The sequence below is a fragment of the Coregonus lavaretus genome (genome assembly GCF_964263955.1).
Source record: "Coregonus lavaretus genome assembly, chromosome: 22".
In the NCBI taxonomy this organism is placed as follows: Eukaryota; Metazoa; Chordata; class Actinopteri; order Salmoniformes; family Salmonidae; genus Coregonus; species Coregonus lavaretus.
In genome coordinates this window covers 30,327,651-30,355,040 of record NC_140009.1, presented here as the reverse complement: position 1 = coordinate 30,355,040, position 27,390 = coordinate 30,327,651, and the positions used below count along the sequence as shown (strand labels likewise).

At 45.7% G+C, this 27,390-nt stretch overlaps 1 protein-coding gene across 1 annotated transcript in view; it reads right to left on the bottom strand.

Moving 5' to 3' along the window:
* The window catches only part of LOC311149923 (uncharacterized protein), a gene marked incomplete at both ends in the record, with an annotated part of 56,337 nt that overhangs the window by 21,977 nt on the left and 6,970 nt on the right, over window positions 1–27,390 (bottom strand). Inside the window, 2 exons of the mRNA XM_084187152.1 lie at window positions 363–392; window positions 759–842. Coding sequence (XP_084043278.1) covers window positions 363–392; window positions 759–842 — 114 coding nt within the window. The remainder of the gene's footprint in view (window positions 1–362; window positions 393–758; window positions 843–27,390) is intronic.

Sequence of the window (27,390 nt, the reverse complement as noted above, 5' to 3'; positions counted from 1 at the left end):
GAAGTGACCAAACTTATGGTCAAGTGCATTGAAGTCCCGTGTAGCTCAGCTGGTAGAGCATGGCGCAATGCCAGGGTTGTGGGTTCGATTCCCACGGGGGATCAGTATGAAAATGTATGCACTCACTAACTGTAAGTCGCTCTGGATAAGAGCGTCTGCTAAATGACTAAAAAAATTACATTTAAAAAAAACGTTAGTTTGGGAGTAAGATTGTTATTGGGGACGGGTCGTGTTCGGATTTATCAACATCTTTTTCTATCAACATAATTAGTATCTAGTTAGATTTTGTTTAAATAGAGAGAAGGAGATGAAGAACAAAAAGTAATTGGACTATCAGATAAAATATTAATAAGCATCAGTACCTTGGGTGTCGTCTGCGAGGGCTGTGACTCCTAAACCGGCAGAAGTGTGATAGTTAGAACTCTGAGCACTAGACCTACTGGATCTGCTGAGGTTCTAAATGTTATGCATTACCAATGGGTGGAATGTAATTCACTTATAGATGATTGATCAATGGTTAATGAAAAGGTATTATACTCATTACTCTACCTTATATTCATTATCCAGAGCTATACGCAATCTCTACTTCTATCAATATTATGTTCCTATAATTGTAATAGTGTAATGAGAGCCAATCTTAAAATCATGATGATCCATTGTCATCTCCTTTGATCCTCCATATCATATAGGCCTAACTACTGACTTCAAAGCTTTGATGTGGACTTTGGTCAGGGTCAGGGATCTTATTAAGATCTTACCGGTTGCATCTGTGGGTGCAGCACCTGGGGCATCAGTATAAGGTGTATCAGTTGCATAAGTGGCATCTTGACAGTGAACTTCATCTGAGTGAGAGAAACAAACATGAATCAACATGTAGACCTGCTACTATTGCTAAGATACACTACATTACCAAAAGTATGTGGACACCTGCTTGTCGAACATCTCATTCCAAAATCATGGGCATTAATATGGAGTTGGTCCCCTCTTTGCTGCTATAACAGTGTCCACTCTTCTGGGAAGGCTTTCCGCTAGATGTTGGAACATTGCGGCGGGGACTTGCTTCCATTCAGCCACAAGAGCATTAGTGAGGTCGGGCACTGATGTTGGGCGATTAGGCCTGGCTCGCTGCCGGCATTCCAATTCATCCCAAAGATGTTCGATGGGGTTAAGGTCGGGGCTCTGTGCAGGCCAGTCAAGTTCTTCCACACCGATCTCGACAAACCATTTCTGTATGGACCTCGCTTTGTGCATAGGGGCATTGTCATGCTGAAACAGGAAAGGGCCTTTCCCAAACTGTTGCCACAAAGTTAGAAGCACAGAATCGTCTAGAATGTCATTGTATGCTGTAGCGTTAAGATTTTCCTTTACTGGAACCAAGGGGCCTAGCCCGAACCATGACAAACAGCCCCAGGCCATTATTCCTCCTCCACCAAACTTTACAGTTGGCATTATGCATTGGGGCTGGTAGCGTGATTCATCACTCCAGAGAACGCGTTTCCACTGCTCCAGAGTCCAATGGCGGCGAGCTTTACACCACTCCAGTGACGCTTGGCATTGCGCATGGTGATCTTAGGCTTGTGTGCGGCTGCTCGGCCATGGAAACCCATTTCATGAAGCTTCCGACGAACAGTTCTTGTGCTGACGTTGCTTCCAGAGGCAGTTTGGAACTCGGTAGTGAGTGTTGCATCCGAGGACAGACCATTTTTACGCACTACGTGCTTCAGAACTCGCCGGTCCCGTTCTGTGAGCTTGTGTGGCCTACCACCTTGCGGCTGAGCCTTTGTTGGTCCTAGAAGTTTCCACTTCACAATAACAGCACTTACAGTTGACTGGGACAGCTCTAGCAGGGCAGAAATTTGACGAACTGACTTGTTGGAAAGGTGGCATCCTATGACGGTGCCACGTTGAAAGTCACAGAGCTCTTCAGTAAGGCCATTCTACTGCCAATGTTTGTCTATGGAGATTGCATTGTTGTGTTCTCGATTTTATAAACCTGTCATCAACTGGTGTGGCTGAAATAGCCGAATCCACTAATTTGAAGGAGTGTCCACATACTTTTGTTTATATAGTGGATGTAGCCTTGATCCAAGGCCTTTGTATACTTTGTATACACAGAATGGAGAGCTTAAACACTTCTTTATTTAGTGTTACTTTCTTTTCATAAAGTAGCTCGGCACTCTTTTAGCCCTTAACCAACAATGCAGTTTTAAGAAAAATAAAATTGGTTAGCTGTTGCAGGCAAGCCTGGATGTTGGTAAAGTCAAGTGAAACTGTAGGAAAATGTTTATCCATGTGAGTTTATATGAGGTCAATGGGTTATAGGCCTATTTTATCATGTTTTGTTATTGTTGGAGTCTACGGTTGCTATAGGCTTATTGGATCTACACTTGCTATTGTGTAGCAATATGTTGGTGCCAGAGTGGACATTTTTAAGATAACTGATAAATGTTGCTTTACGCCTACCCTAGAATGCTGATTCACAACGAGTAAGTACATTTTGAACATCATTTGATATGAATTATCTATCCAAATGTGGAGTATTTCCAGCATTGTTCCCATGGGCAGATGAGCTAGTGTGTGAGCTGGCATTCTAGAGTCCAAACTCATTGTCACCCAGGCTCCAGAATGCAGGCTAACGCTCCATCTGATAGGACTGGCCGTCCTCCACAACCGTCAATACCCCTCAGCTGGGTTATCTAGTTTCACTGACAAAGACACATGTATTCTTCTACTCTGACACAAGCGGAAGCCCTGTGCTTGTCTCATGGTGTACAAGTTGTTAAAAGCAGGTTTACTGAGATATGGTACAGTACCTGAAGATAACCACTGTTTTTGGACACTGGCTCAAAGATGTAAACTTAGCCTATGTCGTGTACATTTCTATGGCCACAACCCTTAAAAAGTTGTCAAAACACTGTTTTGCAAAACACACATATAAAGAAATCTGTGTATGGCTAACCGTCACTGACTTTACACTGCAAGTTAACAGTTTAAACACTGTCTGATGTGGGTGGCAACGAGTGTGGTTTGTAAAGCCCTATAACTGGAACAATTATCATCTACCCAACGCTATGGCATAATCGGAGCTTGTGAACACACCACAACACATTATTTATCTAAATAACTTCCTTTTTCTTCTATTGCGATGATGAATTCAAGATTTGAACATTCTGCCAACCACAGATGAGGATGTTAGCCAACCTCTTTGTAAGGATTAGAAAGTTAGCTAGTTCTAGTTAGTTAGAATCGTCAACGAGTTTAAAGCGTTACCTCAATATTTTCCGTGATTAATAGCTGCCAACTGGCCGCAGTGATAGTGTGTGTCCAGAGCTGCACACTAAGCCCTGTAAAATGTGCTACAATTGACATTGTGCAGAGCAGGGTATACATTTTAATTGGCTTAGCTGGGCATGAATTCAATGTTTAAAGGCCCAGTGCAGTCAAAAATGTGAATGTCCTATGTTTTATATACACATTTCCACACTATGAGGTTGGAATAATACCGTGAAATTGATAATGCCCTTTTAGTGTAAGAGCCGTTTGAAAAGACTGCCTGAAATTAAAGCCTGTTTTGGTGGGATGGAGTTTTGGAATAATGAACTGTAGTCAATGAACAGCATTCTCAAATAGGTGTTCCTCTTGTCCAGATGTGTTAGGGCCGTGTGAATAGCAATGGAAATGGAATCTCCCGTGGATCTATTGGAGCGGTAGGCAAATTGGAGTGTCCAGTGTGCCATTCTGGCCTTGACATGGGCCATGACCAGCCTCTTAAAACACTTAATGATGACCGGAGTGAGTGCGACGGGACGATGGTCGTGTCCTTGAAGAAAGTGGGGACTACAACCTGGGACAGGGGCAAGTTGAAAAGGTCTGAGAAGACGCCCACCAGCTGGTCAGAGCACACACAAGGGTGCCGTCTGGTCCGGCGGCTTTGTGAGTATTTATTATTTTGAGAGTTTTCCTCAAGTCAGCTTTGGAGAGCGAAAGCACCTGGTCGTCCGGAGCCTTCCTGGATGGCTCGGTATTGTCTGCCTCGAAGCAAGCATAGAATGTGTTAAGCTCGTCTGGGAGGGAGGCTTCAGTGGGCACCACACAGCTGAGGGCTGAGTGAGAAATCATACCTACCCCCCCAGCCAAGCCAAGCCCCTCCATTAGCCCCTCACTCCACTACTGTGTCAGACCACCACACGAGCTTGCTCTCAGCCCCCCCCCCCCACACACAAACACACAAAAACTTCCACTCCACATAAACACACACCTTTTATTCTTTCCTGTAGGAGTGTGTTTTGTTTTGGAGGTCTTGGAGCATTGAGCCTGAAAACCAGTGAAAGTCACACCACTGACCTTGTGTGAGACAGTGGCCACAATCCCCTCAATATACTCAGCCATCCACAGTCAATGCTACCCTGTCTGCTCCGGGCTTTTAGCACATATCACAGTGTGGCGAGAAGGCACGGCCGTGGGCCGCCATAGGCCACTAAATCATGGGTTGCAGTGTGGCTGTGACAGGGGCCTGGCCTGGCCCCTGTCACTGCAGCTTGGCTGTGGTCTGCCTCTTCTGCCTTGCTGTGGCCTGACCCATCAACCGCAATTACACTGTGGGCCCATGATACTGTGGTTAGTAGCAGTGGCGACCAGTCATTCAAGGCAGAGCCCAACCTGTTTTGAGCCCCACATTCTTAGCTAAAAAATATTATTGCATGTTATTATGGCATTAATACGTGTCACATGTCAGTTTGCAAACAATGTAAAAATAAATAAAATAATCATTGAGTTAATAAAGCCGCATACAAACATGGTCTCTTTTTATCTTTCTTGAGTAAGGCAGCTCCAAATTGCAGATGTTTCAGCCTAGCTCAGTACTTTCTGTGGTGGTGGGGCAGCCAGCGGAAAATACGGAGCGTAGGTGTTGGTAATGTTCTCTAGTTGCGCCATGATTAGCTCAGTGTTCACTCGTGGGGACAGTACGTCACAGCCAAGTCCAAGGGTAGAGCTTTGGACATAAACATTACACAACAAGTTCGAATTCGCAAATTCAATGAGTGGTTTGGAAGCAAGCATTGCAAAGCAATCACTAGCCTGCTATTCAGTGGAGTGGCTGTGTGGTCCCAAATCTGGGATTAAGGGTCTCTTTTCCAAGTTTAAAATGATAAACATTCAACATTGGCCATGCTGTCAATGAAGCATGATTTGTGCCACGCTCAAAACAACTGTTAACTCGGAACTGCGAAAACTTTACTTCAGTGAGTTCTAGACAACTGGGAAGTCGGAAAAAAACGAGCTCCGACTGGGAAAATACGTTTTTAACGGTCATCCAACTCGGAATTGTAAATCCGGAACCCGGGCCTCTTTTAGAGCTACGACCTGAAGATCAATGACGTCATCATGATTCGACCTTGTTTTTTTTCCAGAGTTCCCAGTTGGCTTGAAAGCACCATAAATCCAGAGAATGCCAGACTTTGATGACCAAATTTGCCCACGAAGGACCGCCGCACCACCTTCCTGTTCAAGTGAGCACAGCACAACAAGGTGAGTCCAAATGATTAATGTCTTGGATGCTGCTGCATAAATGATGTAGTATGCCAGGGAGATATGTATACTGTAGCTAAGAAAGTAATACTAAGTGTATGTTGTGTAGTAAGCGGTTAGTAGCCCATGTGCCTCACCCTAATACTTTTCTCCATTTACCCCTCTTAATTTCACCTACTGTTCTGACTTGGTGGTGCACATGTAGCCTATAACCTGTTTTAGAGAAATGTAATCATCAAATATTGTAAGAGCTTTCATTGTCTGCTTAAATGCCCCCTTTATTTACCCCACGGTTCTGACTGTCACGCCCTGGCTCTGGGGACTATGTTATGTTGAGCCAGGGTGTGTAAGTCTATGTTTAATTTTCTATGTTGGTCTGAGTGACTCCCAATCAGAGGCAACGAGTGTCAGCTGGGTGTCTCTGATTGGGAGCCATATTTAACTGTTTGTCTTGCACTTTGTGTTTTGTGGTTTCTTGTTCCTTTTGGTTGTGTATCGAAGGACTTCACGTTTCGTTCTTTGTTTTGATCGTGTGATCAGTTGAATAAATATAATATGTTCACCCGCAACGCTGCGCCTTGGTCTCCCTCATTAGACGATCGTGACAGAAGAAACCACCTTAACCAGACCAAGCAGCGTGTTCAGGAGCCATCGCTGGCAGATCTCCGTGGCAACCTCGACTGGATCAAGCAGCGTGACGAGGAGAGAGGATGGACGTGGGAGGAGATGATTGCGAGTCTGGCAAGAGGGAGGAGAGACCCCCAGGAAATTTTTAGGGGGGGGCTCACGACGTCGGGCCAGCAGGTGTACGGGTTAGAGCGGTGCAAAGCGTTGGCAGAGAAGGCCGCCAGGTTAGGGGGGCCACTGGGCACAGAGGAGAGGGAAAGTGTGGAGGCACGGCGAGAGGTACTGGGGTGTGTTACCAGTCCGGTCCGGCCCGTTCCTGATCCCTGCGTGGGGCCAGTGGTGTGTGTCCCCAGTACGGTCCGGCCTGTTCCTGCCATTCCCACCAAGTCAGTGGTGCGCGTCGTCAGCCCAACCCGGCCTGTTCCTGCCATTCCCACCAAGTCAGTGGTGCGCGTCGTCAGCCCGGCCCGGCCTGTTCCTGCCATTCCCACCAAGTCAGTGGTGCGCGTCGTCAGCCCAGCCCGGCCTGTTCCTGCCATTCCCACCAAGTCAGTGGTGTGCGTCGACAGCCCAGCCCGGCCTGTCCCTGCTCCACGCACAAAGCCTACGGTGTGCGTCGACAGCCCAGCCCGGCCCGTTCCTGCTCTCCGCACCAAGTCTGTGGTGCGCGTCGCCAGCCCAGTCCGGCCCATCCAAGCTTCCCGCACCAAGCCAGTGGTGTGCGTCGTCAGTCCGGCACGGCCCGTTCCTGCTCTCCGCACCAAGTCTGTGGTGCGCGTCGCCAGCCCAGTCCGGCCCATCCAAGCTTCCCGCACCAAGCCAGTGGTGTGCGTCGTCAGCCCTGTCCGGCCCGTTCCTGCTCTCCGCACCAAGTCTGTGGTGCGCGTCGCCAGCCCGGTCCGGCCCGTCCAAGCTCCCCGCACCGGGTCAGTGGTGCGCGTCGTCAGCCCGGTCCGGCTCATTCCTGCTCCCCGCACCAAGTCAGGGGTGCGCTTCGTCAGCCCGGTCCGGCCCGTTCCTCCTCCACGCATCAAGCCAGGGGTGTGCGTCGTCAGTCCAGCACAACCCGTGCCTGGGTCATGTCCGGAGCCGGATCCGCCGCCGAGGCGGAGTGCCCACCCGGTCCCTCCCCTGTTGTGGTTGTTTGGCGCGGCCGGAGTCCGCGCCTTTGGGGGGGGGGTACTGTCACGCCCTGGCTCTGGGGACTATGTTATGTTGAGCCAGGGTGTGTAAGTCTATGTTTAATTTTCTATGTTGGTCTGAGTGACTCCCAATCAGAGGCAACGAGTGTCAGCTGGGTGTCTCTGATTGGGAGCCATATTTAACTGTTTGTCTTGCACTTTGTGTTTTGTGGTTTCTTGTTCCTTTTGGTTGTGTATCGAAGGACTTCACGTTTCGTTCTTTGTTTTGATCGTGTGATCAGTTGAATAAATATAATATGTTCACCCGCAACGCTGCGCCTTGGTCTCCCTCATTAGACGATCGTGACACTGACTTGGTTTACAGGGAGAACACTAAGAACGGCCCACGTTCTGAATTCTGTTAATGTACATTTCAAAAGTGCTAAACAAATAGTTATATTGACTACGTCTGTCCTAGCTCGCTCATGTCTTAATCGAAATTACGGATTGCCTCTTATCCGCTTGCCGTCCCCTTATGCCATAGTTTGTACATCTCAATTGTCATTGGAAACCACATTTGTTTAAGCCAGCCATGTTTTTTTTTAAGGCAGTAAATGAGGCTGAATGAACTGTTTCGCTGCCAGACAAGACTCTGCTGATAGCCAGCTGTAGCAGTGGTAGAATGTTGGGACTGCTGTTGGGACAGCTTTATGTAGGCCCTAACAGTTTGTGGGCACTGTTTGTCACCGTTCTAGTACAATTAATGTATTGTTTAGTGTTGTGTTGTGGCTTTGCTGGCATGCATCCCACTTTTTTTGTTTGGTTTGCCCCACCAAGATTTACATGCCAAAATCGCCAGTAGTAAGGTTCTATGGCCAAATAAGAGGAGAGGACAGCCATGGATCTGCCTGACTCACCGCAGAGACGTGTCAGTAGATATTTCTGTTGGGTTGATCTATGGTGAGGAGGTTGACTTCATGGTTATATTGGCTTAGGGGAGCGGTGTATGTCACTGGATGAGGTCACTGATATATGTACAGTGTGACTGTCTATTGTATCTACATATACATAAATAAGTATGTACTATCCCTGAGTGTGTATTTCACGACCGTACACAATCGTTTTTATATCGAGAGTTCAAGGGAGGTCACTTTAACGATGAGCCACTATCATTATTAATGCACACACCCTTAATGTGCAGACCTGAAAACGTATGGTACATTCAAAAGCCCCACAAACACATAATAGGTTCTTCTCCCATGAAACTCCCCTGTTAGAGCTGACACAACACTCACTGAAAACCAGTGAGAGTAGTTCTCTTTATTGGCCCTGTTGCCATAGCAAACAAGGTTACCATAGCAGATGTTAGAGGCCCCATGGGCTCTGCTCCTGGCCTGGAGAGAGACCAAGTCCTCCCATCGCTGCTCGGGGCAAACCAACCGTGGAGGAGTGGGGGAGCGGAGAGAGCGGGATTATAAGTGGGAGGGAAGAGGGGAGGTGTCTCTTATCATTGATGTCTGTATGAAAGCCAGATTCCACATTTGTTTTTGCTTCCCAACAAGCCAGGCAACCTCCCTTTGGCCCCTCTAGCGAAATCGGAGATAGAGGGGCCCTCTATACCTCCCCCTAACCCTGACACGCATACACTGAACGAGTTTGGGGGATTGTGTCTGGACTATTGAGAGTTATACACATTCATCTATTCGACCATAATAGTTGATGGCTGCTGTTTTTACGGTTCAATTCATTGCACATATACACTGACAATTAAAGTCAACTATTAGTTGAACTTAACCAAAACATCCATCAATCCAGGCACACCCATTGTCTTATTACTTGTTGAACATGAGGAGAGATTCTTACAGTGCAAGTTTGAGATGTGACTTTGGGTGTGGGTCTGTGCAGAGAGGAGCCCAGAGTGTGTGTGTGTGTGTGTGTGTGTGTGTGTGTCCAGCTCCTCTCAGACAGGGTCCAGGCCCTATCCATCTGTGGAGAGTGTTTCCTGGCCCCTCACTCTGATGTCATCGTGGTACCAACGGAACAGATTGTCTCATTGTGCTCCTGAGCAGTTCGGGTCTCCAAACGAAACGCATAACCTTTGGTTGCCAGATTTTTACGAGTACAGATGGGAAAGATTGCAAGAGGATAATTTGTTTGTTCCGCACTGCTAGAGCACGTGGCAGAGCAGTGTAGTGAGGCTGTGGCTAGCTGTGGATCAGGAACGGGGCAGCCAGTATCCCTAACCCACTGGGAAAACACACACACACACACAGGGAGCAGATGTGACAGGACCCATGCCAGGTGAGATGACAGCTCAGAGTAAAAACTGATTGATCACAGAAGGACCAACGGTGGTCGATGGTCCCATCACATCGACACTGTGGTGAAGAAGGCACAACAGCGCCTCAACCTCAGGCAGTTGAAGAAATTTGGCATGGCCCCCAAGACCCTCAAACGTCTACGGATGCACCATTGAGAGCATTCTGTCGGGCTGCATCAACGCCTGGTATGACAACAGCACAGTCCTGAACCGCATGGCTCTTCAGAGGGTGGTACGGTCAGCCTGGCGCACTATCGGGGCACGCTGCCTGCCCTCCAGGATATTTACAGCACTCAGTGTCGAAGGAAGGCCAAGAAGATCATTAAGGACCTCAGCCACCCGGGCCACGGACTGTTCACTCTGCAACAGTCTGGCAGACTGTACAGGTGCATCAGAGCTGTGACCAAGAGGCTTGGAAATAGCTTCCAGCAACAGGCCATCAGACTGTTGAACAGCAATCACAAGCCGTCTACTGGACCTGGTACTCTGTCCTGCACCTTAGCAAACACTTAGTCACACAAAATACACACAAACTCACAGACTCCTGCATGCGCACGCGCACACACACACACACACACACACACACACACACACACACACACACACACACACACACACACACACACACACACACACACACACACACACACACACACACGTCCCATGTACAGTGCATTTGGACAGTATTCAGACCCCTTGACTTTTTCCACATTTTGTTACGTTACAGCCTTATTCTAAGCTTGATTAAATCGTTTTCCCCCCTCATCAATCGACACACAATACCCCACAATGACAAAGAAAAAAAAAAGACTTAATATCACATTTACATAAGTATTCAGACCCTTTACGCAGTACTTTGTTGAAGCACCTTTGGCAGCGATTACAGCCTTGAGTCTTCTTGTGTATGACGCTACAAGCTTGGCACACCTGTATTTGGGGAGTTTCTCCCATTCTTCTCTGCAGATTCTCTCAAGCTCTGTCAGGTTGGATGGGGAGTGTTGCTGTGCAGCTAATTTCAGGTCTCTCCAGAGATGTTCGATCGGGTTCAAGTCCAGGCTCTGGCTGGGCCACTCAAGGACATTCAGAGACTTGTCCCGAAGCCACTACTGCGTTGTCTTGGCTGTGTGCTTAGGGTCGTTGTCCTGTTGGAAGGTGAACCTTCGTCCCCAGTCTGAGGTCCTGAGCGCTCTGGAGCAGGTTTTCATCAAGGAGCTCTCTGTACTTTGCTCCGTTCAACTTTGCCTCGATCCTGACTAGCCTCCCAGTCCCTGCAGCTGAAAAACATCCCCACAGCATGATGCTGCCACCACCACCCTTCACTGTAGGGATCGTGCCAGGTTTCCACCAGACATGACGCTTGGCATTCAGACAAAATAGTTCAATCTTGGTTTCATCAGACCAGAGATTCTTGTTTCTCATGGTCTGAGAGTCTTTAGGTGCCTTTTGGCAAACTCCAAGCGGGCTGTCATGTACATTTTACTGAGGAGTGGCTTCCGTCTGACCACTCTACCATAAAGGCCTGATTGGTGGAGTGCTGCAGAGATGGTTGTCACTCTAAAGTCCCATCTCCACAGAGGAACTCTAGAGCTCTGTCAGAGTGACCATCGGGTTCTTGTTCTCCTCCCTTACCAAGGCCCTTCTCCCACGATTGCTCAGTTTGACCGGGCAGCCAGCTCTAGGAAGAGTCTTGGTGGTCATTGTGTTCTTGGGGACCTTCAATGCTGCAGAAATGTTTTGGTACCCTTCCCCCAGATCTGTGCCTCGACACAATCCTGTCTCTGAGTTCTACGGACAATTCCTTCAACCTCATGGCTTGGTTTTTGCTCTGACATGCACTGTCAAGTGTGGGACCTTACATAGACAGGTGTGTGCCTTTCCAAATCATGTCCAATCAATTGAATTTACCACAGGTGGACTCTAATCAAGTTGAAGAAGCATCTCAAGGATGCTTAATGGAAACAGGCTGCACCTGAGCTCAATTTCGAGTCTCATAGCAAAGGATCTGAATACTTATGTAAATAAGGAATTTATTTATTTATTTTTATACATTTGCAAAAATGTCTAAAAACCTGTTTTCACTTTGTCATTATGGGATATTGTGTGTAGATTGCTGAAGAATATGTTATCTTATCAATTTTAGAATAAGGCTGTAACGTAACAAAATGTGGAAAAAGTAAAGGGGTCTGAATACTTTCCGAAGGCACTGTATATAGAGACATTAAACATTGGACCGTTTCTTTTACTGTTTTCACACTGTATATTCATAACTGTTTTCTTCACATTGCTCATTCTAATAGATCTACTACTGTACATTGCATTTTTGCTACACTGTTTATACACACTAAGTATTTATATACTTGACATAGCTCACTATAATAAATCTACTGCTGTATATACACTGAGTGTACAAAACATTAGGAACGCCTTCCTAATATTGAGTAGCACCCCCTTTTGTCCTCAGAACAGCCTCCATTCAGTCAGGGTATGGACTCTACAAGGTGTCGAAAGCATTCCACAGGGGTGCTGGCCCATGTTGACTCCAATGCCACAATTGTGTCAAGTTAGCTGGATGTCCTTTGGGTGGTGGACGATTCTTGATACACACGGGAAACTGTTGAGCGTGAAAAACCCAGCAGCGTTGCAGTTCTTGACACACTCAAACCAGTGCGTCTGGCACCTACTACCATACCCCGTTCAAAAGGCACTTAAATATTTTGTCTTGCCCAGTCACCCTCTGAATGGCACACATACACAATCCATGTCTCAAGGCTTAAAAATGATTATTTAACCTGTCTCCTCCCCTTCATCTACACTGATTGAAGTGGATTTAACAGGTGACATCAAAAAGGGATCATAGCTTTCACCTGGTCAGTCTGTCATGAAAGAGCAGGTTTTCATAATGTTTTGTAGACTCAGTGTATTTGTATTTATTATGGGTCCAGCAAAATTAAGGCAGTTCTACATTTTTTATAACATTACAATACATTCACAACAGATTTTACAACATTAAGTGTGTGCCCTCAGGCCTCTACTCTACTACCACATATCTATAAACACAAAATCCATGTTATCGTGTATGCATGTTTCTGTGTTGCTTCACAGTCCCCGCTGTTCCATAATGTGTATTTTTATCTGGGTTTTTTAAAATCTAATTTTACTGCTTGCATGAGTTACTTGATGTGGAATAGAGTTCCATGTGGTCATGGCTCTATGTAGTAGGCACAGACACATGCATACACACACGAACATATGGATTTTGTGCCTCCCATAGTCTGTTCTGGACTTGGGGACTGTGAAGAGACCTCTGGTGGCATGTCTTGTGGGGTATGCATGGGTGTCCAAGCTGTGTGCGCCAGTAGTTCAAAACAGACAGCTCGGTGCATTCAACGTCAATACCTCTCACAAATACAAGTAGTGATGAAGTCAATCTCTCCTCCACTTTGAGCCAGGAGAGATTGACATGCATATTAGTAATGTTAGCTCTCTGTGTACATCCAAGGGCCATTCTTAGTATATATATTTGGTGTATATAAGTATATATTGCATTTGGATTACTGATAGTGTTATTTGGGTTGTTAACTGGATTCATTCTGACATTTCTTGATTTGTTTGATTATTTGTGTACTTGTTTGACATTTTACTGCACTGTTAGGAGCTAGTAACACAAGCATTTCGCTGCACCCGCTATAACATTTGCTAAACTGTGTACGCGACCAATAAACTTTGATTTGATTTGAACGGAAACAGAGAGATGTCTTTAAAAGCTCACCTAATAGAAGAGGTCCTGGAGAACGGTGGAACATGCCACTCACCTCAAGCCCCAGTGAATCTTCATGTGTGCGTTCATCATCTGTGTGTGTGACCTTGCACTAGAAAATGACCCATTGTGTCCCCATATCCCCAGGAGGGTCGAAGGAGCACACGACTGAGGTTTGAGTATCTTTTGCCATTTGGCTGCTGTAAACGATCTGGCTGAACTCAGCCGACTCCCCAGCCCAGCCAGGAGGAATGTCGTGTGGAGAGATCAACAAGCTGTGTGGCATCATGTTTACTCTGTACCACTGGCCGTGCCACGTATCTGTCTGCATTCATCGCCCACCACAATGCCGCAATTACAGACCATTGAACCCTGATTTACTGGGCTCTTTTGTAGATGCTTGCTTTTGGGATAAGCGCGTATGAGAAATGACTAAAATGTCATGTAAATATTGTGACGTTTTTGATGATTTATTGTGAAGACGTCTGCTATTCGCACTCACGTGTGCCAGTCTCTTCCTCGTTCCCTCTACCCTTCCTTCTGAAACCTTTTCCCATTGTGATAGCCAACTCTCACCCTTCTTGTTATCCTTGTGTAAGGGATGCAGGATGGGGAAGGAGGATAGAGACTGAACCAAAACAAACATCTCCACACTAAATGAAAGGGGCAGACAGAGAGCATGGCCTCTCTAACCTCTCTGTAATTAGGGCCTGGTTTTTCTCTGGGGAGGGCTGTGTATGTGGTCTGGCCTGTAGCAGGGTGGGGTCCTTGGGGCCTCCAACAGGGTGGGGTTCAGCCCAGCAGATGTCAGTCTCCCTGGGGTACCCCTGTCTGTCTCTCTTTCTGGCCCTGCCTAGTCTCAGGGAGAAGATCAGGAGCCCCTTGACGTCAGAAGCCACTCAGAGACAGACAGGCCTCAGGCTCTGTCTACACCCTGGGGCTCACCTCCGAACTGAAGGGCAGGCGGACTCAAATAATACACAAACATAACTTCCTTAGGACGGCAAGACTTTATTAAGCAGCTCTTCATTAACACAGCAGTTACTTCGTCAATACAGTGCAGTATTAGTTCATCAATACTTCGCATACTTCTTAAAGACGGAATTTGTTTGTCAATGCATCGTCCCACTAAGCCCAAACCAGATGGGATGGCGTATCGCTGCAGAATGCTGTGGTAGCCATGCTGGTTAAGTGTGCCTTGAATGCTAAATAAATCACGACAGTGTCACCAGCAAAGCACCATCACACCTCCTCCATGCTTCACAGTGGGAACCACACATGTGGAGATCATCCGTTCACCTACTCTGCATCTCACAAAGACACGGCAGTTGGAACCAAATATCTCATTTGGACTCATCAACCAAAGGACAGATTTCCACCGGTCTAATGTCCATTGCTCGTGTCTCTTGGCCCAAGCAAGTCTCTTCTTCCTCTTATTGGTGTCCTTTAGTAGTGGTTTCTTTGCAGCAATTTGACCATGAAGGCCTGATTTCACGCAGTCTCCTCTGAACAGTTGATGTTGAGATGTGTCTGTTACTTGAACTGTGAAGAATTTATTTGGGTTGCAATCTGAGGCTGGAAACTAATGAACTTATCCTCTGCAGCAGAGGTAACTCTGGATCTTCCTTTCCTGTGCCGGTCCTCATGGGAGCCGGTTTCATCATAGCGCTTGATGGTTTTTGCGACTGCGCTTCAAAAAAAAGTTCAAAGTTATTCAAATTTTCCAGACTGACTGACCATGTCTTAAAGTAATGATAGACTGTCATTTCTCTTTGCTTATTTGAGCTGTTCTTGCCATAATATAGACTTGGTCTTTTATCAAATAGGGCTATCTTCTGTATACCACCCCTACCTTGTCACAACACAACTGATTGGCTCAAACGCATTAAGAAGGAAAGAAATTCCACAAATTAACTTTTAACAAGACACACCTGTTAACCTCATGAAGCTGGTTGAGATAATGCCAAAAGTGTGCAAAGCTGTCGTCAAGGAAAAGTTTGGCTACTTTGGGTGATTTGTTTAACACTTTTTGGGTTACTACATGATTCCATATGTGTTATTTCATAGTTTTGATGTCTTCACTACTATTCTACAATGTAGAAAATAGTAAAAATTAAGAAAAACCCTTGAATGAGTAGGTGTGTCCAAACTTTTGACTGGTACTGTATATTCTGGGCTGGTACTGTATATTCTGACTGGTACTGTACTTCCCCCTCCCTCGGTAGATGTGCCTTGATGCACGCTAATAGGTACATTTTATTAACTACAAACATATACAGTGCCTTCAGAAAGTATTCACACCTCTTGACTTTTCCCACATTAATGGATTTAATTGTCATTTTTTGTCAACAATCTACACAAAATACTCTAATGTCAAAGTGGAAGAAAAATTCAAACATTTGTAAAAAAAAAAATAACATGCATACCCATAACATGATGCAGCTACCACTATGCTTGAAAATATGGAGATCAGTCCTCAGTAATATGTTTTGTGTTGGATTTGCCCCAAACATAACACTTTTTTGTAGTATTACTTTAGTGCCTTGTTGCAAACAGGACATGCATCATTTGGAATATTTTTTATTCTGTACATGCTTCCTTTTCACTCTGTCAATTAGGTTATTACTGTGGAGTAACTATAATGTTGTTGATCCATCCTTATTTTTCTCCTATCACAGCCATTAAACAAACTGTTTTAAAGTCACCGTTGTCCTCATGGTTTCCTTCCTCTCCGGCAACTGGGTTAGGAAGGACACCTGTATCTCTGCGCTACAGTGCGGTAGACATTTAAAAGGCAATGTTCCTGCATTAGCGGAGACTGCATTCACGGTAAATGCTGCGCATATGTCGGCTCAATTGGAAATTACCTTTAAATTTAAATTGCGCTATAACGCTGAAGTCTCATGTCTTCTCCTAATAGAGCCCTCCCCCCCCCCCATGTCCCTTATTGGACTAAACCTAGGTTCACCCATGTTCTAGTCTGAACCCTACACCAAAGAGACACAACCTTGGCTGTTACCGCTTGCCTCCTGCACCACTCCCACTCCCCAACTTCCAGATGTTAGCAGTATAAACCTGACTTCTCTGACTCTCCCAGGCTAAAAATCAAATGTTGTATGTTGAGGTTGTTGTATTGTCACATACACTGGATAGGTGCAATGAAATGTGTTGTTTTACAGGGTCAGCCATAGTAGTACGGCACAAAGTGCCTTGCTTAAGTGCCAAGGGCAAATCGACAGATTTTTCACCTTGTCGGCTCGGGAATTAGAACCAGCGACCATTTTGGTTACTAGCCCAACACTCTAAACGCTAGGCTACCTGCCGTCCTAGACTAGACTGTCGACCGGGTGGATTTCCTCCAGGCTTCCAATGCCTCCATGCTGCCTGGTGCTGGAGGAATGTCCAGGGAGGCTGAAAAGGGATCCCATTCCTACTAGTCAGCAAGTCAACAGAGTCCCTCTGTACTGGGACACCTTCCATTAGGTGTCCATGTAGCCTGTAGTAGAACACTGTGGGCACCCCACAACCCTTGTCCTGTTCTGCCAACCTGTAGCTACTAGACAGCCACAGGCTTTGCAATGCTGGGCAGATTAACGGTTTCCCTGGTAACCAAATACAGTTTACAGAGTTCTCTCTTCTGTGAACAGACGGCCAGTCCAAAAGACCAAAACACAATCTGGAAAACCCTGGATTGTACCAGCCACCACACTTTCCATCTCTCGCTCCACGAAAATAACGTGAGAATGTTATGTTTCTGAAATCAGGCTGGTTTTGAAAGTTGCCTTTTGAAATCCACCTTTTTAAACAAAACTGAAATAATGTAACTGAATTCAAATCTAATTTTATTTGTCACATGCTTTGTAAACCACAGGTGTAGACTAACAGTGAAATGCTTACTTATGGGCCCTTCCCAACAATGCAGAGAGAACAATAGAACACAAGGAATAAATACACAATGAGTAACGATAACTTGGCTATATATCGCCTGGTACCAGTACCGAGTCGATGTGCAGGGGTATGAGGTAATTGAGGTAGATGTGTACCAATAGGTAAGGGTAAAGTGACTAGGCAACAGGATAGATAATAAACAGTAGCAGCAGCGTATGTGGCGAGTCAAAATAGTTAGTGCAAAAAGGGTCAATGCAGATAACCAATAGCTACCCAGACTAACTATTTAGTCTTATGGCTTTGGAGTAGAAGCTGTTCAGAGTCCTGTTGGTTCCAGACTTGATGCATCTGTACCGCTTGCCGTGCGGTAGCAGAGAACAGTCTATGACTTGGATGACTGGAGTCTGACCATTTTTAGGACCTTCCTAACACTGCCTGGTGTACTGGGCCGTACGCACTACCCTCTGTAGCGCCATGCGGTTGGATGCCAAGCAGTTGCCATACCAAGCAGTGATGCAGCCAGTCAAGATGATCAATGGTGCAGCTGTATAACTTTGAGGATCTGAGGGCCCATGCCAAATCTTTTCAGCCTCCTGAGGGGAAAGAGGCATTGTCGTGCCTTCTCACGACTGTGTTGGTTTGTATGGCCCATGTTAATTCCTTAGTGATGTAGACACTGAGGAACTTGAAGCTCTCGACCCGCTTCACTACAGCCTCGTCAATGTGAATGAGGGCGTGCTTGGCCCTCCGTTTCCTGTAGTCCACGATCAGCTCCTTTGTCTTGCTGACGTTGAGGAGGAGGTTGTTGTCCTGGCACCACACTGCCAGGTCACTGACCGCCTCCCTATAGGCTGTCCCTATAAGGCCCTGTGTAGCTCAGTAGAGCATGGCGCTTGCAACACCAGGGTTGTGGGTTCGTTTCCCACGGGGGGCCAGTATGAAAATGTATGCACTCACTAACTGCAAGTCACTCTGGATAAGAGCGTCTGCTAAATGACAAAACAATTATTAATAATCAGTCGGTGATCAGGCCTACCACCGTCGTGTCATCAGCAAACTTAATGATGGTGTTGGAGTCCTGTGCGGCCATGCGGTCGTGAGTGAACAGGGAGTACAGGAGGGGACTAATCATGCACCCGAGGGGCCCAAGTGTTGCGCATCAACATGGTGGATGTGTTGTTGCCTACCCTCACCACCTGAAGGCAGCCCGTCAGGATGTCCAGGATCCAGTTGCAGATGGAGGTGTTCAGTCCCAGGGTCCTGAACTTAATGATGAGCTTGAAAGCTGAGCTGGTGTTGAACACTGAGCTGTAGTCAATGAACAGCATTCTCACATAGGTGTTCCTCTTGTTCAGGTAGGAGAGGGCAGTGTGGAGTTCTGTAGAGATTGCGTGATCTGGATGTGTTGGGGCGGTATGCAAACTCGAGTGGGTCCAGGGTATTTGGGAGGATGGCGTTCATGTGAGCCATAACCAGCCTTTCAAAGCATTTCATGGCTACAGATGTGACTGCTACCGAGCGACAGTCAATTAGACAGGTTACCTTGGCGTTCTTGGGCACAGGGACTATGGTGGACCACTTGAAACATGTAGGTATTACAGACTGGATCAGGGAGAGGTTGAAAATGTCAGTGAAGACACTTGCCAGCTGGTCAGCGCATGCTCTGAGTACGTGTCCTGGTTATTCAGCTGGCTACGCAGCCTTGTGAATGTTAACCTGTTTAAAGGTCTTACATCAGCTATGGAGAGTGAGATCACACAGTTGTCCAGAACAGCTGGTGCATTCATGCATGGTTCAATGTTGCTTCCCTCGAAGCGAGCATAGAAGGGATTTAGCTTGTCTGGTAAGCTTGTGTCACTGGGCAGTTCGCGGCTGGGTTTCGTTTTGTAATCCATGATGGATGTGGCAGGGCTTGCAAACTAACGAGCCAGCGAAGTAGCATTTGATCTTAGTCCTGTATTAGCACTGCCTGTTTGATGGCTCGGAGATCATAGTGGGATTTATTATAAGCGTCGGGATTAGTGTCCCGCTCCTTGAAAGCGGAAGCTCTAGCCTTTAGCTCAGTGCGGACGTTGCCTGTAATCCATGGCTTCTGGTTGGGATATGTACGTACGGTCAATGTGGGGACGACGTCGTCGATGCACTTATTAATGACGCCGGTGACTAATGCGGTAAACTCCTCAAATGTTATCGGATGAATCCCGGAACATGTTCCAGTCTGTGCTAGCGAAACAGTCCTGTATCTTAGCATCCGCTTCATCGGACCACTTCCGTATTGAGGGAGTCACTGGTACTTCCTGTTTGAGTTTTTGCTTGTAAGCAGGAATCAGGAGGATAGAATTACAGTCAGATTTGCCCAAGGGAGGGTGAGGAAGGGCCTTGTATGCATTTCTTTGTGGGGAGTAAAGGTGATCTCAAATTTTGTTGCCTCTAGTTGCACAGGTGACATGCTGGCAACATTTTGGTAAAACTGTTTTCAGTTTCCCTGCATTACAATCACCGGCCATGAGAAGCGTCACCTCTGGGTGAGCATTTTCTTGTTTGCTTATGGCCCTATACTGCTCGTTGAGTGCAGTCTTAGTGCCACCATTGGTTTGTGGTGGTAAATAGACCGCTACAAAAAAGTGGTAAATAGTATGGTCTGCAGCTTACCATGAGGTATTCTAACTCAGGCGAGCAAAAACTTGAGACTTCCTTAACATTAGCGATCGCACACCAGCTGTTGACATCTTACCAGAGGCTGCCAACCAGTCTTGACGATGCATGGAAAAGCCAGCGAGATGCATATTAACCATGTCCTTGTTCAGCCATGACTCCTTTAAACATAGAATATTACAGGTCTTCAAGTCCTGTTGATAGGAGAGTCTCGAATGGAGCTCGTCCAGTTTGTTCTCTAGTGACTGTACGTTCGCCAACAGAATGGAGGGTAGGATGCCGGCTCGTCCGCCTCTTTTGCGCCGTCGCTTCCTCTTTCAGAGTTCCGGGGATTAGGGCCTGGCCCGGAGTAGGCAGTACGTCCAGAGCTGCCGACTCGTTGAAGTAGAAATTGTCATCCAAATCGAGTTAGTGATCGCAGTTCTGATCTCCATAAGCTGATTTCGGTCATAGGAAATGGCGGAAACATGTAACAAAAAAAAATAAAAAAGGTAAAAATATGCATAAAAAGAAAGAAAGAAAAATAGCAGAATTTGTCAGCAGCCTGTAAAACGGCTGCTCTCCACTGCAGCAACATCTTAGCATCCATGCACATCCTTGGACAGGATATGGCTCTCACGGCACGCGGCATGCTGCGACTCAGAGGTGAGTATGCTGGGGCCAACAATAATACCCAGAATAAATCAAATCAAATTTTATTCGTCACATACACGTGTTTAGCAGAATACCCAGCAGGCTTCCCATAGAGACACACACAGCAGGTTCACCAATTCCCACATAACGACAGAGAGAGAGCCATCACTCATAGGCTACATGTACTAAGGTTATATACTGCCACGGGCATATTTCTATATATTGTGACTGTCACAACTTTGTTGTGGACTTTGCAAAGAATCGATTTCCATAAATCTGCTTTTAAAATCCATTCTTCTAGAGCAAAAAGGGCCAAATGTAGATGAGGCTTTGTTATAGGCTTAATAAAAGGGCATGGGATTTTTTTCAGCACTAACACCACTCATCAAAATAGTTTGGGCAGGAAGCCCCGCCGTAACTTAAGCCTCTGTTTCCTAAATAGTCCATTAATCTCATTACTGAAGGATAGGGCCAGGCTGGCTCCTCGCTCCTATACACCAAAGCTGCATCCAGGTGGAAACCTATTCCCTACATAGTGTACTACTTTTTACCAAGGCCCATAGGGCTCCAGTCAAAGGTAGTGCATCATGTAGGGAATAGGGTGCTATTTGGGACACAGACCAAATACCAGCTGCTCTGACAGGCTTGTTCCTCGCCTCACAGCTCCCACTGTCAGAACCAAAGCTGCCTAGATTGTTACTGTTGCTGAGTGCAGATTTTGCTGGATGAGTTCCCACTGCTTTTTGACATCAGAGTGGGGAGAGGCTGTGTTAGATGATATCTAAATGTATAGTCCTCCTCCAATGGCTGGCTTTATACAATGGTTTAGATTAAGGAGGGAAGAGTAAAAGACTGACTGGTTAAACTCCCTGATTTCCCCTCACATAGAGACCTACCAAGCCCCCCCCCCACCCACCCCCACCCCACACACACAGAGAAGGTCCCAGTGAAAGCAGGAACAGGATGTAATCTTATGTTTTCAAATTAGCCAGCAGCATAAAGAAGGGCCCTAACGACCAACGAGTTTCTAGCTGAACATTAATTACCAGGAGCAATTACTCTAGCAGTGAAAGGGCCTCAGCCAACCCTCATTAAATATCCTTTATACCCCAGGCTAAACTAAACACCCTTGAGAGCCATGCCTAACTCTGCCTTCTCTTGACAAGCATGTCTTGCCTTAGACGACGTACACTTGCCATATACGTACTGTTATTGTAAACCCACTGTGGTCTTATATTCTGACAATATGTGACATCAAAATTACCATGAGCTGTGAACTTCCAAACATGAGCAAAGTTTGTGATAAGGTTTCAACACAGGCTGAGCTTATGTAAGCATTGGAAAAGACCTGAGTGGATCCTGAGTGGCACTGCATCACAACCGGACGTGATCGGGAGTCCCATAGGGAGGTGCACAATTGGTCCAGCGTCATCCGGGTTAGGAGAGGGTTTGGCCAGGGTAGGCCGTCATTGTAAATAAGAATTTGTTCTTAACTGACTTGCCTAGTTAAATAAAGGTTAAAATAAATTGTTTTAAAAAACAGACTCAGCGTGAGTCCAAAATGATGTTTTTAAATTTCCCCTAATCTCATGGTTGTTCATTAGATTAACTGTGTGACTTTAGTCTGGAGGAGTGTTGTCTAGAAGCTCCCAAAGTGTTTCTGCTCTCTAGCAGGTTGCAGTGGTGTGTTGACATGAAAGAGAACTAGGCGGAGAGGAGAATGTTTTTGTGCCTTGGCATTATCCCAAATAGCACCATAATTGCCTATGTAGTGCAATAATGTTGACCAGGGCCCATAGGGCTCTGTTCAAATGTAGTGCACCATGTTGGGAATAGGGTGGTATTTGGGATGCAACTCTTGTTATAGCCATAACAGCTGTACAACTGCACCAGGGTGCCAGGGGAATAGGGAACAAAAAGATTGCTAGAAACAGTCAAAATGAGGAGAGGAATATTTTAATGGTAACACACCCTCTATAATTCATTAACATTTACATTTGAGTGATTTAGCAGACGCTCTTATCCAGAGCGACTTACAGTTAGTGAGTGCATACATTATTTTTTATATTTTCCATACTGGCCCCCCGTGGGAATCGAACCCACAACCCTGGCGTTGCAAACGCCTTGCTCTACCAACTGAGCTACATCCCTGCTGGCCATTCCCTCCCCTACCCTGGACGACGCTGCCGGCTACGACAGAGCCTGGATTCGAACCAGGATATCTAGTGACTAGCACTGCGATGCAGTGCCTTAGACCACTGCGCCACTCGGGAGACAGTTAGCTGGGTAAATAGTTGCTAGAGAGTCTACAGTCTTTTGTCCTAGAAAAGTAATTATTATCAGCAGTAGTGATTGTGCTTATCCTTGGGTTTGTTGCCTTCGTTTCTTAAATTTGTTTTGGGAATAGAGTTGATAGAAGCTAATGCCCAAATGAAGATCTTCTGTTGAAGAGAAAGGCTCTTTGTTATAGAAGGAGTTCTTTGTTATGTTATGTTATAGTCCAGAGTGCGACTGCAAGTTAATCGAATGGACAAAGGGGAGCTGTTGTGTTTGTTTGTGAGAACATTTCCTGTCGAACCCTCTAGCCAGAAATGACACTGACAAACAAGATGATTTCAACTTCATTTTGACTAGTACATATTCGTTTTTACAAAACCACTGAGGAAACTGCCAGTTAACTGTAATCCAGCTCTAATTCTTTAACTCTTAGGGTCTTTGGACTGTGACTTTAGGCCCAAAGAGGACACACCCCCAACACACTGCTCTCACTCTGTCATAAGACAGTTATCTGCCAGCCGGTTACATAAAAAGCCCCACACCCACCTCTGGATGATGCGAGTCCAACGTTAACCATCCTGACTTGGGACTGATGGAATGCGAGTCAATAGCAGAGGGCCATGAGAAAAAAAAGTGGCAATATTCTGCCCTTGTTTATGTGCATGCCGGAGATCTCGGAGGGCATTACAGAGTCAAAGCATGGAGATTTGAAGGGCACAATCTTATCTCCCCATTGGTAATGGAATGCCTCTCCTTGAACTGAACTTTGTATTTTGTCCGTTAGTTTATATCACAGAAAAGAGATTCAGAACCCATCTCACTCCCACTACTGGCCATCACTCCTCTTTGTGTCGGTCTTTACTGTGCTGCTTTGGGTGTCCATATTTTTTCAGACTTTATGGTTCACGCCACCCTGAATGACTGTGTGTCTAGCCGGGCTATCAAAACGTCAATCAAGCGGTTGTCATAGAGACAAAATACTCAGACATGTAAAGGATGTGGTGTGATTGGAAGGATTGGAATTCCCCCAAATGATAGGAATGCACATTGTGTCTGTCCCGCCTTCACCCAAGTTTGTAATGGGTGCAAATACTTTGGAATACTTCATCACAATGGCTCACTCTACCGTGCCACAAGCACTGAATTAGTGACACATTTAGCAGCTACTGGAATACCAGCCCAACCGTGAAATTATACACATTCAAGTGTATTTTCTCTTCTCCATATTGCTGTAAAGGTAGAGCTAGTTTCCCCCCTCTCCACAGAAAGCTAGGGCTCCTCACATTCATGTATTCCAAGAGGCGTTGGTATGACATCATGCAGCATTTATGACCCAGTCCATTTCAGTGCATCTAGATGCTGAATCAAAGCCATGGGAAACGGAAACATAAACACAATCAGTGTTTGTGATGAAAGTGCGTAGTTTAAACAGCAGGCTTGGATATGAAGAGAATGTTAGATCAGCTTAACACACTTCATCATTGAGTTTATTCAGAGTACAGTTACATGCACACAATAATATGATAATTGTGAATATTCAGATTAATATAATAGTTTGATTTAAATGTTTACATGCTTTGCAAGAAGAACGATTTACCTAATAACCCTGTTTACATGGACACATCTGAAATCAGACTACCTGATAAGACTGATAAATGCAGGAAATCGGCAATCAAAATAAACATTCTACCACAGCGACCATGCTATTTTTGAGAAGCCTATTCCCCCAAATAACGGACATACAGTACCAGTCAAAAGTTTGGACACACCTACTCATTCCAGGGTTTTTCTTTATTTTTACTATTTTCTACACTGTAGAATAATAGTGAAGACATCAGAACTATGAAATAACACATATGGAATCATGTAGTAACCAAAAAGTGTTAAACAAATCAAAATATATTAAAGTAGCCACCCTTTGCCTTGATGACAGCTTTGCACACTCTTAGCATTCTCTCAACCAGCTTCATGAGGAAGGCATCAGGGCGCCCAAGAAAGTCCAGCAAGTGCCAGGATTGTCTCCTAAAGTTGATTCAGCTGCGGGATCGGGGCACCACCAGTGCAGAGCTTGCTCAGGAATGGCAACAGGCAGGTGTGAGTGCATCTGCACGCACAGTGAGACGAATACTTTTGGAGGATGGCCTGGTGTCAAGAAGGACAGCAAAGAAGCCACAGAACGTCATTTTCTCTGATGAATCCCCTTTCCGATTGTTTGGGGCATCCAGAAAACACCTTGTCCGGAGAAGACAAGGTGAGCGCTACCATCAGTCCTGTGTCATGCCAACAGTAAAGCATCCTGAGATCATTCATGTGTGGGGTTGCTTCTCAGCCAAGGGAGTGGGTTCACTCACATTTTTGCCTAAGAACACAGCCATGAATAAAAAATGGTACCAACACATCCTCCGAGAGCAACTTCTCCCAACCATCCAAGAACAGTTTGGTGATGACCAATGCCTTTTCCAGCATGATGGATAACCTTGCCATAAGGCAAAAGTGATAACTAAGTGGCTCGGGGAACAAAACATCAACATTTAGGGTCCATTTCTAAGTGACCCCAAACTTTTGAACGGTAGTGTCATCCTTAATCCCATTGAGAACTCCAAGCATTGATTATGCAAGAATGTGCTGCCATCAGTCAGGATGTGGCCCAGAAGTTGATTGACAGCATGCCAGGGCGGATTGCAGAGGTCTTGAAAAAGAAGGGTCAACAATGCAAATATTGACTCTTTGCATAAACTTAATGTAATTGTCAATCAAAGCCTTTGACACTTATGGAATGCTTGTAATTATACTTCAGTATACCATAGTAACATCTGACAAAAATATCTCATAACAATGAAGCAGCAAACTTTGTGAAGACCAATACTTGTGTCATTCTCAAAACATTTGATCACGACTGTATATTGCATGAACATCAATGGAATATTATGTTCAACCTAAAACAAATATGCTATGAACGTCATAAAAACAGACTTATTTGGAAATTGTGGAACATTCTGCAACATTGTGAGAATATTCTTGGAACATCCCAGACAACTCCCATAACTTAATTAAATGTTCTGGGAACCTTTATAGAACTTAGACCAGGTGTTCCGTCAACATTCTTACATTCTAGGAATGTCCTGTGCAACCAAACTTTAAAATATATTAATGTCACCACAACTGAGCATATTTTGTGTGTTTGGGAACCCATGTCTTGTAATGTACCCACACTGTTCCCACAACATTTACGTCATTTAGCAGACACTCTTATCCAGAGCGACTTACATTATTTTTTTTTCATACCCCCTGTGGGAATCGAACCCACAACCCTGGCATTGCAAACACCATGCTCTATCAACTGAGCTACATCCCTGCCGGCCATTCCCTCCCCTACCCTGGACGACGCTGGGCCAATTACGCGCCGCCCCATGGGTCTCCCGGTCACGGCCGGCTACGACAGAGCCTGGATTCGAACCAGGATCTCTAGTGGCCTTAGACCACTGCGCCACTCAGGAGACAACCTAATGAAAATATTCTGGGAACCTTTAAAGAACAGCCGAAATGTGTTCTGCGGACGTTCTTGTAACATCAGGTGGTTCAATGGTTTTTGCACCCTAAAAGAAACATTGTAGAATCATCCGCACATCTGGACAGTTTGTGTTTCGGGAACATATCTTTTGTGATGTCCCAACAATGTTCTCACCAGACTGTTCCCACAACCTAATGAAACATTCTGGGAACCTTAAAAGAACAGATTGAATGTTTTCTAGGAACGTTCTTAGAACATCAGGCAAATGTTTTATACAAAAATTCTATAATCATCAGCACGACTGGACAGTTTTTGTGTTACGAGAAACATTTGCCGCAACCTAATGAATGTTGTGGGAACTTTCACACAAACAATTTTGGTTTGCTGGGTTGTTGGTCTCAGTGGCTGACACCTCTAAAAAGGTTTGCACTGGCAATCCTGCTGCAACATCTGAGACCTACATCTACCACTGGAATGCATGGCCTTCCGTGGTCAGGTGCTTAGGAGCCCTAATGGCTACAGTTACAGAGGACTCCCATCTCAGTTACCCACAGTAAACCTTGAGTCACCATAGCCATGCTGCAACTGCTATAGATGACGACCCAACTAACGGTAGCCTCCAACTGTAACTCAGTGGAGCTCCAGTGTCTGGGGGGGGGGGGTCATGTGGTTGGTCTCAAAGTTCTCTCCCCAGAGGCAGGCTTTGCATGCTATGCTGCCATCAGACTATCCACAAACATACATGTTTGTATGAAAGATAAGCCCAGTGGCCCCTGGGAAATGGGTTTATTGGTTTCCAGATATATCCAGAGGCCTGTACTGTAATGGCTCATGTTTGGCTCTTTTGAATAGAAGCACAAAGAAGGTTCTTTAATAAAACCCTGGAATCAGCTGCCTCTCCTACCCGGGTTAATGATATTACTGGCCCTAAATTCACTGTGTCATTGATTAAACCTTATCCACAACAATTACCCTTCAAGAACAAGACCACAACTGTCCTCTGGACTGATGCTGGATTCATCAACTTACCAAGACATGATAAAACCCCCTCCCCATTATAGAGACAATGTTC